Consider the following 13034-nt stretch of genomic DNA (forward strand, 5'->3'; position numbering starts at 1 on the left):
TGAAATCGCTCTGCTGCTGCACTGCAGATATGTGAACCAGCTCCATAGAAAAGCCGGATTGGTTCAGAACTCATCCAATTCCCATGTGTGAACCAAGCCTTAAAAGCTGTGATTGTAATGTTTTTCACTTTGTTTCTAGGCATCTGGCAAATCCCTGCTTCTATCGGATGGGTCTCAGCATGATCTGCTCATGCAGCTCCTCAAACTAACACACAATTGTCTGAACTTTGACTTTATTGGCACTTCCACAGATGAGTCTTCTGATGATCTTTGTACAGTCCAGATTCCTACAAGTTGGCGCTCAGGTGGGTTAAAAGGTAGAGGGGTATTAAAAGCAGTTTTCCTTCAGCCATGTTATTGGCACCACTTTTCTTGGTGGTTTCATTCTTGATGAGATGAGTTAATCCATGAGGACACCCAAGGTGGCTGTATATAATAATTTATTGGGCCTGCTGGATTGTTTAGAGCTGAATAAATCACATAGCGTTGATCTGGAAACCCTGTTGCTTTCAGTTAGTTTCTGAGAGTTAAGCTGCTTCTAATGCTCCAGTGCCTTCAAAGTGACTAATGTGATCATGAAATGGCTGCTCATCAAAAGACAGAGGGATAACCTTACAGGCATTTGACCACTAGCAGAGATTTTTCCTTTTTTATTTTTTTGAAAGTGAAAAAATCCAATAGTGAGTGGTCTGTTTAGATTTGTTGAATGGTTTACTATGAGACAGTTTAGGGCTGGGAACCACAATATTCATTAACAAATTGTTTCTGTATTGCCTTTGCAGCCTTCCTGGACTCTTCTACACTACAGCTGTTTTTTGACCTGTATCATTCCATTCCTCCCAACTTCTCCCCACTGGTGAGTACTAATTGGGTGATCAGGTGAGGGGACTGTGGTGGCCACACTTGTCCTACAATTTCTATTATACAACCTCTTTTTCTGTTCAGGTCCTCTCCTGTCTGGTACAGATTGCATCTGTGCGACGTTCCTTATTTAATAATGCAGAAAGAGCCAAGTTCCTCTCTCATCTGGTGGATGGGGTGAAGAGGATCTTAGAAAACCCCCAAGTAAGTGTGTGAATGATCCTGTAATGTGGAAGACTTCACAAAGCTACGTAATCTAAATCTATCTCCAATATGACGCATTTCTCATGCTGTGTATAGCAGTATTCTGAAACTTCTGCAGAACACTGGAATCTTTTTAAGATTTAAGAATGACATGAAAGATGATTGTTGTCTTGTAGAGCCTGGCTGACCCCAATAATTACCATGAGTTCTGCCGACTACTAGCCCGACTGAAGAGTAATTACCAGCTGGGAGAGCTGGTGAAAGTGGAGAATTACCCAGAGGTCATCAGGCTTATTGCTAACTTTACTGTCACCAGTTTGCAGGTAGGTCTGAATTCTGCAGAAATGAACACTGCCTCAGTTCGATATGGAGATAGTAGCAAACTTGTGTAAATGTGGATTTTGTAATAGAACTTTGATTAAAACTGGACCTGGTGTGATGGTTATTACATTTTGGATAACGTAGGGGAGAATGTCTTATTGCTGTATGTGTTTCTATTTTCCCTCACTAATTGTCCGAGTGACAACTAGTGCAGTTAGCCAAATGTCCTGTTTTAACGTCAATAGAATGTTTTTTCTGACAAAAGCTCTACTCTAAGACTGACAGCACTGAAAACAACACACTGCCAATGAAAGGTATTGCTCTTCCACTATCTGCTCATGGTCTTGCTTGCTCACAAGTACATACTGATCACCATCCAGTCACTAATCTGACACTCTAGGTCTAGGACCTTTTTTATGCATTTTTTCTTGTAACGTCAATGTGATGTCATCGGCTTGCCCCTCTGACTCAGCCAATCAAAGGAAACTTTTTGTTCGTTTATAGAATACAAAGCTGTCTATGAATGGCTGAGTGCTGCTAAGCCTGACTCCATCTTGTTCCGAATGTGAGACAGGAAGGTCTGTTCTCACACCCGGAACACAAGGCTGTATGCGGAAATAGTGAGTTGCATTATTCTGAGCAATCCTGATGAGCATATAGTGAAAATTTAAATTAACCTCCAGTCCATTGTTGCTATCCACACTGTTATGTTTCTCCCAGATCAATATGACACAAACGCAAATAAATAGTGTAGCGCAACACCACTGTGCCTCTTCGTGTGTCTGACTGTGATAATAAGTTCACTACACAATTAAATAAAAGTGTGCTCCATAGGATCCTTATAAAGTATTACTATTAAAAATATGAAGTACTATTATCTTGCACACTCCTATAATTATAAACCACAAGGAGCACTTGCTGTCCATGACACCACATCAGTGAGTGTAAATCATGCAAAAATGTCCAATAGCTGAATCACTTCAATAGTGCCTTATCCAAACAATGTGAGAATGCCGTCTTCCTTAGTCCTTTGCATACACCAGTTCACAAGTGAGCCCCGCCACCATTCATAATGTGCTCTCATCTGAACATGTGGACCTAGCTGTGCCTTCCCCTTTAAGGGGTCTATTTCCACGGGTCCTCCAAGCTCTTCTGGGTATCTCACCACTGGTTCTTGTATAAGTCAACACCAATTCCATTCTCCACTGGCCGATTTACTCAAGAGAGAAACTAGCATAGAATTTTACTGTATAACACAAATCCCTTTTATTAAAAGTAACTAATAAAAATGTATACTCACAAAACTGCACTCAAAACAGCAGTGCGCCACTTTAAAAGCCTTACACAATATCTGGGTACAGTGACCCCTTAAGGCAAAACCTCAGCATCACCTACTAACCATGATTCTGGTGGCACTTCCTGGTTGTCACAATGACGTCATAGGCCTGACCCTGATATGTTTCGTCACACCCTTGTGACTTTATCAAAGGGTACCATTTGCACAATACTAGTACTTCATATATGCATTAGTGTGATGTTTTCTTTGATGTAATTTTGTGGTAATACTGTATAAAGATCTTTTGTGGAGCACATTTTTATTTAGTTGTGTAGTGAATTTATAGTCACACACTTAGACCAGCTTCACACTGGGATGGTTTTCAGGCACTCTAGTGCTGCTAAGTGCCTGAAAACCACCTCCCATTCATTCCAGTGTGTCTTTTCACACTGGGGTGGCAGGCATGCAGGACGTTTCCAAAAGTCCTGCAAGCAGCATCTTTGGGGTGGGTTGGGAGCGCTGTGTATAGCACTCCCAAAATACCTGCCCATAGGAATAAATGGGCAGTGCTTTCAAAGCGCCTAAAAAGCACTTTGAAAGCGCTGCAAAAAGAGACTTTCTTTCTCGTACATCACAGGACACAGAGCCTCAGTAATTACTGATGGGTTATAGGGTATCATTAGGTGATTGGACACTGGTCACACCCTAGACAGGAAGTTCAACCTCCTATATAACCCCTCCCCTTCCTGGGGATACCTCAGTTTTTTCGCAAGTGTCTTAGGTGTTGGTCATGAATAAGATGTGCTGTGCTGAGCTCCAAAGGAATATCCTATACTGGAGCAAGCCATGCAGCCGGATCCATTCAAAGTGTCTTTTCCAGGCCGAATTGGATGGTACCCGGGCCTCGTGTCCGAAGAAACAAGGTTTTACCTGTAACGCTTCTCTTTTTAGAGAGCTGGACCCTGGGATCCAGTATTTGTTTTTTTTTCAGCCATATCCCTGGCGGGGTGCTTTACGGGGCCAGAACTATGGATCCTCCTATTCATAGGGGGCCCCAGTCTCTGAAGGTTTTTTTCTCTAAACGGAGCCCACCGTGAGAGGTGAAGATTGGGTCTGTTGCAACAGAACCCTGCAGCTGGATAAGGTAAGGGAGACTCCTTAAGAATTTTTCCAGTTCTTATAAGGTTTCTCCTTTTAAGTAAATGTATGCTATGTCTATAGTCACCACTGGGGGCTGCCAAGAGCACATACCTTTTTCATGCTTGATCTGTCTTGTCTCAGTGTCCATGCTGTACGCTCCTCCAAGCCATGCTCCAGGTAGGATGTGGTAAGGGGGGGGTTTTCCTACAGGGATTCTCCCCCCACGGCTTAGGTAAAGGCACAGGGAAGCGGTAGTATGCCGCACCGCACACCGCCGCCATTACAGCAGCTTCCCATCCACTGGCCCTCCTCTCTCCTCCGCCCCGGCCCCCTCCCCTTCATGCTGTCCGAGGATCTAGAGCCTCGGCTCGCGCGGGAAACAGTCTCTTTTTTTTTTTTAAAAAGGGGGACGGGAGGGGTGGCGGGGGTGGAGCGTTAACGCAACGTCGGCGTGGTGAAACGCAAACATTGCAAGCTGCATACAGGCTATAAGGTGCGCTCTTTTCAGATGCACACGGCCTATGGAGGGACGCAGAGCAGACGGGCGCATGTGAGGTGGGAGACATAGGCATTCCCAGGCAAACATTTACTTGAGCACCAGACTGAGACTTGGTAGCAGCGGCAGTTGCTGAACTACATTTTACATTTGAAGTGCCTCTGCTTTTTGTGTTTTGCACTAGGGGCAAAAGAGGTACATATACCCCGGAAAAAAGGGGCTCTAAGGGACTCCCTCATGCTCTGAAGACCCCCCTTCTGCAGCACCTTCCCACCTGAAGGAGGGGGAAGCTGGCCAGGGTGAGCCGTCGGGGTCAGGGGCTGCAGCTACTTCTGGCACTTCAGCCCCGTATACATTACACAGGAGGTTCTTTCCTCAACCATTAATGGATTAGAGAAAAGACTGGTGGCTTTAATCGCATCTTTACTCTGTGAAAGAAAACGCACTAGGTCTCCCTCTGTTACCCAGAACCCTCAAGCAGAGGAACTCTGGGGAAAAAGGAGAGGAATCCCTCTCAGAGGATCGTAATGAGACTTATGACTCCTCTTCTGACGATTCAAGTGGAGAAGGGCCCTCTTCAGCTTCTCAGGATGAGAAGGTGTTAGTGCAAATTTTGGCTGGATTGGTCCGCTCCACATTCAGGTTACCCATATCTGAGTCAGTTAAAGAACCCTCCTTTGGTTTGGGTTCACTGAATTTTGCTTTTCTGTTTTATGGTTACTGAAAAAGCTTATTTATTCTGAGTGGGATCGCCCAGATAAACATTTTTTCCGCCTAAAAAAGTTTGCAACACTTTATCCTATGGAGGAAAAATGTACTAAGATGGGGGGGGTATACCGGCCGTTGACGCCGCCATTCCTCCGTATATAAGTCTGGCTTGTCTTGTTGACAACTCTCAGATATCTAGGGATCCAACTGATAAGAAATTGGAATTCCTGTTGAAAAGTGTTTTCTTCTTGGCAGGTTCAGTGGCAGAAGGTCCTAATAGCTCAACCTGCAGTGGCAGCAATCAGTCTGTCAATACTTGAGAGACCATGTTAAGCAGGTCCTCAAAGTTTTACCTGAACAGCAGGCCCGGGGGTTGCAACCTACCAGCGGCGTTGTGTTTGCTGTTGACGCAATCAGAGATTCTATCATCCAAATCTTTCGCCTTGCGCTTGGGTTGGTACATATGCGTAGAATCTTATGGCTGAAAATTTTAGCCGAATCACCATGTAAGAAGCTTCTGCCTGGGTTTTCCCCTTCATGGTGCAAGGCTATTCGGAGAGGATTTGGTATACGTCCCTCTTTTAAACAGGCTCTGTCTCCAGTGCCAGGAGCATCGGGCTCCAGGCAGTCGCGACGGCCTCCTCCGTCAGGCTCAAGAAATCTGAGTCGACCCAGGCACAAAAGAAGTCCTATGGGAGGAAGCCTACTAGACAAGACGCTAAAGCCTCTTTATGAAGGAGTGCCCCCGCTCGCTCGGGTGGGGGGAAGACTGCTACAGTTCTCAAGGCTCTAGTAGGAGGATTTCCAGGACAGATGGGTGATGTCCACATTAACTCTAGGTTACAAACTAGAGTTCTGAGAATTCCCCTCTCCTCGTTTCCTCAGATCAAATGTTCCCAGAGACCCAGAGAAAAAGAAGTGTCTCTTCTAGCATTGGAGCGACTATTGTCGCAAAAAGCTATCGTGGTCGTTCCCACGCAAGAGCAGGGATTGGGGTTTTATTCAAACTTTTTCACGGTTCCAAAACCAAATCGAGATGTCAGACCCATTTTAGATCTCAAGGATCTAAACCGATTCCTAAAGATACGATCCTTTTGCATGGAATCGATCCGGTCGGTAGTCTCCATCCTACAAGGAGAATTTCTGGCGTCAATAGACATCAAGGACGCATACCTGCATGTACCTATTTTCCCTGCTCATCAAAGTGCCTGCATTTCAAAGTAGAAAGACGCCACTTTCAGTTTATAGCTCTGCCTTTCGGGCTAGCTACTGCACCTCGGGTGTTTACAAAAATCTTGGCCCCTCCGCTGGCCAGGTTAAGGGCCCAAGGTATAACGGTAATAGCATACCTAGACAACCTGCTCTTGATAGACCGCTCGGTAGCCTGCTTGGTCACCACAGTCAACTACCTGGAATACCTAGGTTGGCTCCTCAACTCAGAAAAGTCTTCTTTGAAACCAGTAAGAAGACTAGAGTATTTCGGTCTGGTCATAGATACAGCCCAGAAGAGGATATTTTACCCCAGGCAAAGATCAGTACCATAAAGAACTGATTAAGGTAGTCAGGGCAAAGAAAGATCCTCCTATTCGCCTTTGTATGAGGCTACTGGGGAAGATGGTGGCTTCGTTCGAAGCAGTTCCCTATGCTCAGTTTCATTCGAGACTACTGCAAAACAGTATCCTGTCTGCCTGGAACAAGGAGGTTCAGGCATTGGATTTCCCGATGCGTCTGTCTCCTACAGTGCGTCAGAGACTCAGTTGGTGGTTGATCCCCGAAAATCTGCAAAAGGGAAAACCCTTTTTTCCAGTTGCCTGGACAGTGGTAACAACAAATGCCGGTCTTTCGGGTTGGGGAGCAGTTCTGGAACAGTCGACTGTCCAAGGGAGATGGTCCAAGACAGAGAGGACCTTACCCATCAACATTTTAGAGATCCGTGCTGCGTATCTAGCCCTAAAGGCCTGGACACTCAGGTTACAGGGTTGCCTTGTCAGGATCCAGTCCGACAATGCCACAGCAGTGCCTTATATCGATCACCAGGGAGGCACCAGGAGTCGTGCAGCCCAGGGAGAAGTAAACCAGATCTTAATCTGGACAGAAGCATGTGCTGTGCATATCAGCAATCTTCATTCCGGGAGTAGAGAACTGGCAGGCAGACTACTTGAGTTGCCGGCAGTTATTCCCAGGGGAAAGGGTCTCTTCACCCAGACGTCTTCTTGGCTATATGCCAAAGATGGGGGGTTCCGGATGTAGACCTCTTTGCATCCAGGTTCAACAAAAAGTTTGATAACTTTGTGTCAAGAACAAGGGATCCTCTTGCATGCGGGACAGATGCGTTGGTGACTCCATGGCATCAATTCTCCCTGATTTTTACATTTCCTCCTATTCTGCTACTGCCACAACTTCTTCGCAGGATCAGGCAGGAAAGGAAGTTGGTACTTCTGCTGGCCCAGCATGGCCAGAAGAGCTTGGTATACAGAAATAGTAGGTCCCCCGTGGACCCTACCGTCATGTCCAGACCTGCTATCCCAAGGTCCAGTGTTCCATCCTGCCTTACAAACGCTAAATTTGAGGGTCTGACTATTGAAACCCACGTTCTGAAGAGTCGTGGGCTTTCAGGTCCTGTGATTTGTACCTTAAATGCAAGAAAGCCAGCTTCCAGAATGATTTATCATAAGAGTCTGGAAAGCTTAGATCTCCTGGTGTGTTTCCAGGGCTTGGCATCCTAGAAAATATGTCATAAGTAGAATTCTTGACTTTCTACAAATGAGATTAGAAATGAAGCTGGCCTTGAGTACCATCAAGGGCCAGGTCTCAGCCTTGTCAGTATTATTTCAATGGCCACTTGCTTCGCATTCTTTAGTCCGCAGCTTTATACAGGGGGTAACGTGTCTTAATCCTCCGGTTAGGGTGCCCCTAAACCCCTGGGACTTGAATTTGGTTCTGTCAGTTTTACAGAAACAGCCTTTTGACCCAATACATCAAATTCCCTTGGTCTTGTTGACAAGAAAGTTATTTTTTTCTGGTAGCCATTTCTTCTAATAGAGTATCAGAATTAGCAGCTCTTTTCTGTAAAGAGCCTTATTTAATCATACACAAGGATAGAGTGGTACTGCGCCCTAATCCTAGCTTTCTACCGAAAGTGGTTTCAGATTTTTATCTAAACCAAGATATTGTTCTACCTTCCTTTTTTCCAGATCCCTGTTCTACGGAAGAAAGGTCACTACATTCTTTGGATGTAGTAAGAGCAGTCAAGGCCTATCTGGAAGCAACTGCTCAAATTTGCAAAACTGATGTTTTGTTTGTACTGCCAGAAGGTCCCAATAGAGGACAGGCAGCGCCAAGTCTACCATTTCAAGATGGATTCGACAAATGATTATTTAAGTTTACGGTTTGAAACAGAAAATTCCACCTTTCTTTTCAAATCAAGGCACACTCCACAAGGGCTATTAGTGCTTCTTGGGCAGTGCATCACCGGGCCTCTATGGCTCAAATCTGTAAGGCCGCAACCTGGTCTTCAGTCCATACATTCTCCAGATTTTATCAGGTGGATGTGGGAAGGCATGAGGCTATCGCCTTTTGGGCGTAGTGTGCTGCAGGCAGTGGTACGAGGTCCTCAGGTCTGATTACACCCTACTTTGTGTGGTCCCCTCCCCTGAAATAGCATTGCTCTAGGATATCCCATCAGTAATTACTGAGGCTCTGTGTCCCATGATGTACGAGAAAGAAAATAAGGATTTTACAGGTAAGCTGTTATAAAAATCCTTTCTTTTGAGGTACATCATGGGACACGGGTCCCGCCCCTCTTCTAATACAGTTATATTGCTTTGCTACAAAACTGAGGTATCCCCAGGAAGGGGAGGGGTTATATAGGAGGTTGAACTTCCTGTCTAGGGTGTGACCAGTGTCCAATCACCTAATGATACCCTATAACCCATCAGTAATTACTGAGGCTCTGTGTCCCGTTATTTACCTCAAAAGAAAAGGATTTTACAGGTAAGCTGTTATAAAAATCCTATTTTTCAGCTTTTTTTAAAAGCAGGGCAAAAACGCCGCTTAAACAGCGCTCAAGAGCTGCTAAAACGAGCGGCGCCTTAACGCTAACGGTCGGCATTTTCAGTCGCTAACGGTCGGCACAGTGCTAAACTTTTTATTTGTATTTGTGTATACTGCATGTAGCTAATCCTACATTGTTTGTTTAATACATCGCACCCAGTGCCTGTATTAAAAAATTTGTTTGGGCTAGCTTGACCCAAGCAAATTGTTTAAAGTGAAAGTGAAGCTGGAGATCAGCTTTAATGCCGCCCCAGCACTCATTATAGCAATAGAGGGTAAATTAATACATTTAACATCAACACTTAGTTTTTATGACATTTCAGCATGTAAGCATGTAACTACTGCTTAACACACATCTGATGGACATGTCTTTAGTTTGCATTTTGCATCAACCGTTTATTTGTATGTCCCTTGTGTTTTGCAGCACTGGGAATTTGCACCGAATTCAGTACATTACCTCCTTAGTCTGTGGCAGCGTCTTGCAGCATCTGTGCCCTATGTGAAGGCTACGGAGCCGCATCTCTTGGAGACCTACACTCCGGAGGTGACAAAAGCCTATGTCACATCCCGCTTGGAATCTGTGCACATAATCCTCAGGTAAAAAGATAAGCTTGGGTTGTAGGAGCCAAATAACATATACATTAGTGGTGCACCGGAATGAAAATTTGTGTGTGTATACAGTGGGGACGGAAAGTTTTCAGACCCCCTTAAATTTTTCACTCTTTGTTATATTGCAGCCATTTTGCTAAAATCATTTAAGTTCTTTTTTTTTTCCTCTAATGTACACACAGCACCCCATATTGACAGAAAAACACAGAATTGTTGACATTTTTGCAGATTTATTAAAGAAAAACTGAAATATCACATGGTCCTAAGTATTCAGACCCTTTGCTCAGTATTTAGTAGAAGCACCCTTTTGATCTAATACCGCCATGAGTCTTTTTGGGAAAGATGCAACAAGTTTTTCACACCTGGATTTGGGGATCCTCTGCCATTCCTCCTTGCAGATCCTCTTCAGTTCTGTCAGGTTGGATGGTAAATGTTGGTGGACAGCCATTATTAGGTCTCTCCATAGATGCTCAATTGGGTTTAAGTCAGGGCTCTGGCTGGGCCATTCAAGAACAGTCACGGAGTTGTTGTGAAGCCACTCCTTGGTTATTTTAGCTGTGTGCTTAGGGTCATTGTCTTGTTGGAAGGTAAACCTTCGGCCCAGTCTGAGGTCCTGAGCACTCTGGAGAAGGTTTTCATCCAGGATATCCCTGTACTTGCCCACATTCATCTTTCCCTCGATTGCAACCAGTCGTCCTGTCCTGGGACTGTATTGACAGGTGATGAGCAGTGCCTGGTTTTCTCCACACATACCGCTTAGAATTAAGGCCAAAAGGTTCTATCTTGGTCTCATCAGACCAGAGAATCTTATTTTTCACCATCTTGGAGTCCTTCAGGTGTTTTTTTAGCAAACTCCATGTGGGCTTTCATGTGTCTTGCACTGAGGAGAGAGTAACCGACTGGTGGAGGGCTGCAGTGATGGTTGACTTTCTACAACTTTCTCCCATCTCCCGACTGCATCTCTGGAGCTCAGCCACAGTGATCTTTGGGTTCTTCTTTACTTCTTTCACCAAGGCTCTTCTCCCCCGATAGCTCAGTTTGGCCGGACGGCTAGCTCTAGGAAGGGTTTTGGTCATCCCAAACGTCTTCCATATAAGGATTATGGAGGCCACTGTGCTCTTAGGAACCTTAAGTGCAGCAGAATTTTTTTTTGTAACCTTGGCCAGATCTGTGCCTTGCCACAATTCTGTCTCTGAGCTCTTCAGGCAGTTCCTTTTGACCTCATGATTCTCATTTGCTCTGACATGCACTGTGAGCTGTAAGGTCTTATATAGACAGGTGTGTGGCTTTCCTAATCAAGTCCAATCAGTATAATCAAACACAGCTGGACTCAAATGAAGGTGTAGAACCATCTCAAGGATGATCAGAAGAAATGGACAGAACCTGAGTTAAATATATGAGTGTCACAGCAAAGGGTCTGAATACTTGGGACCATGTGATATTTCAGTTTTTCTTTTTTAATAAATCTGCAAAAATGTGAGGAAAAAATGAACTTAAATGATTTTAGCAAATGGCTGCAATATAACAGAGTGAAAAATTTAAGGGGGTCTGAATACTTTTCGTCCCAACTGTATGTGTGTATATATGTGTGTGTGTGTATGTATGTATGTATATATATATATATATATATATATATATATATATATATATATATATATATATATATATATTCACAAAAGTGAGTACAAAGCTCACATTTTTGTAAATATTTTATTATATCTTTTCATGTGACAACACTGAAGAAATTACACTTTAACTACAAAACTTCTCTAATTTGTCAACAAGCGTAGTAAAATATATCCCACAATTATATTGTGGGGGCATACTTCGCGACTTCCAATCACTTTGTGCAGAATTTAACTTACCAAATACCTAATTTTTCCAGTACCTGCAACTTAGGCACACTATAGCGGCACAGGCTACGACCTCCACTTGGTAACTATCCAGGTCCACGGTGTTTACACAACTAATTTTGTCATCATCCCGGAAGGGACACATTTCCTCCTATATATGGTTTTCTTCTCTGTCATGTGTCTAAAGCAATGACTTTGAATTGTAGAACTGGATGGGGAGTTGACATAGGGTGTATCTCGGATGAGGAATGGAACACCATATTAGACAATGTACTTAAAGTGTCAATATCCTCCTCTCAAAAACGTAACCAATTATTCATCGCACCTACTGCACACCTGAGAGGCTACACAAATGGCACAGAAGAGATGATCCGCTTTGTCCCCGCTGCCTTGTAGTTAATGGTACACTTATCCATATGCTATGGAAATGCCCGAAGCTGCAAAGGTATTGGGCAGCAGTGATTAACACTATCAGTGGCATTTGGAATCTCAGACTCACTACAGACCCTAAACTTTGTCTATTGGGTTGGTTAGATGAAGAACAATACACATACATCGCCATTCTTAGAGTACTATTCCTGGCTAGGAAACTTATAGCTTGAAAATGGCTATCTACGACGGCCCCCACACAAACAGTATGGATTTCATCCGTTAATTATACTCTTATCAGAGAACAACTTGCATACAAACATCGAGGCAGCCCGAAAAAATTTGAGACTATTTGGGATGCCTGGCTAGACACCCCGAGACTAGATCCATTACGCCTGGTTCATAATAGAGTCCTAGGGGGTAGAACAACATCAACAACTGTACCACCTTAGAACATAGTACTGAGAGGAATCTGCTGGGGATGGGAGAAGGGGAGGCAGCACCATTTTCATCTATACAGTTCATCCGGTAGAGAACTATTGCGAAAGTATTAGGACCTGCAGAAGTTTAAATGATTAGGTTTGTCTTACCCAACGGGTAATGTTCGTAAAAAAAAAAAATGTTTACCGCTCCTCGCTGGTTAGGGGTTAGTGTGACCCACTCTGCTCAACAGCCCTGTCAGGACCGGGAGCGGAGAGGGATAGAATGATATTAAGAGGACAAACATGATATGTAATGAGACCAAAGAATTGCAACCACAACTGCCTTATTATACAAGGATATCTTTTACTTCTGACATTACTGTTGTCGTTACAATAAATATTATACAAGTAACAAGATGTACTGAACCGCTTGGTCAGATAATTTTGATTATGTGTCCTAACAAATATGGAAGCCGTTTTGTGTCCATAAAAGGTAAAACGTTTTTGTGTTTTCTGTGTCTTTTTCAATAAAATTATCTGAAATTAAAAAAAGAAAGAAATGACACTTTTCTACAATGTAAAGTAGTGAGTGTACAGCTTGTCTAACAGTGTAAATTTGCTGTCCCCTCAAAATAACTCAACACACAGCCATTAATGTCTAAATCACTGGCAACGAAAGTGAGTACACCCCTAAATGAAAATGTCCAAATTGGGCCCAATTA

At 43.8% G+C, this 13034-nt stretch overlaps 1 protein-coding gene across 3 annotated transcripts in view; it reads left to right on the forward strand.

The window, feature by feature from the left end:
* The window catches only part of XPO7 (exportin 7), a 93134-nt gene that overhangs the window by 47850 nt on the left and 32250 nt on the right, over positions 1–13034 (forward strand). For all 3 annotated transcript variants that reach the window (XR_012243011.1, XM_073622260.1, XM_073622259.1), the window contains exons 7-11: positions 140–305; positions 783–856; positions 946–1065; positions 1242–1388; positions 9484–9656. Coding sequence is in view for 2 of the 3 variants with exons in the window: in XM_073622260.1 (XP_073478361.1) it covers positions 140–305; positions 783–856; positions 946–1065; positions 1242–1388; positions 9484–9656 (680 nt within the window). In the remaining variant the exon portion in view is untranslated. The remainder of the gene's footprint in view (positions 1–139; positions 306–782; positions 857–945; positions 1066–1241; positions 1389–9483; positions 9657–13034) is intronic.

This window comes from Aquarana catesbeiana, linkage group LG03, assembly GCF_042186555.1.
Source record: "Aquarana catesbeiana isolate 2022-GZ linkage group LG03, ASM4218655v1, whole genome shotgun sequence".
In the NCBI taxonomy this organism is placed as follows: domain Eukaryota; kingdom Metazoa; phylum Chordata; class Amphibia; order Anura; family Ranidae; genus Aquarana; species Aquarana catesbeiana.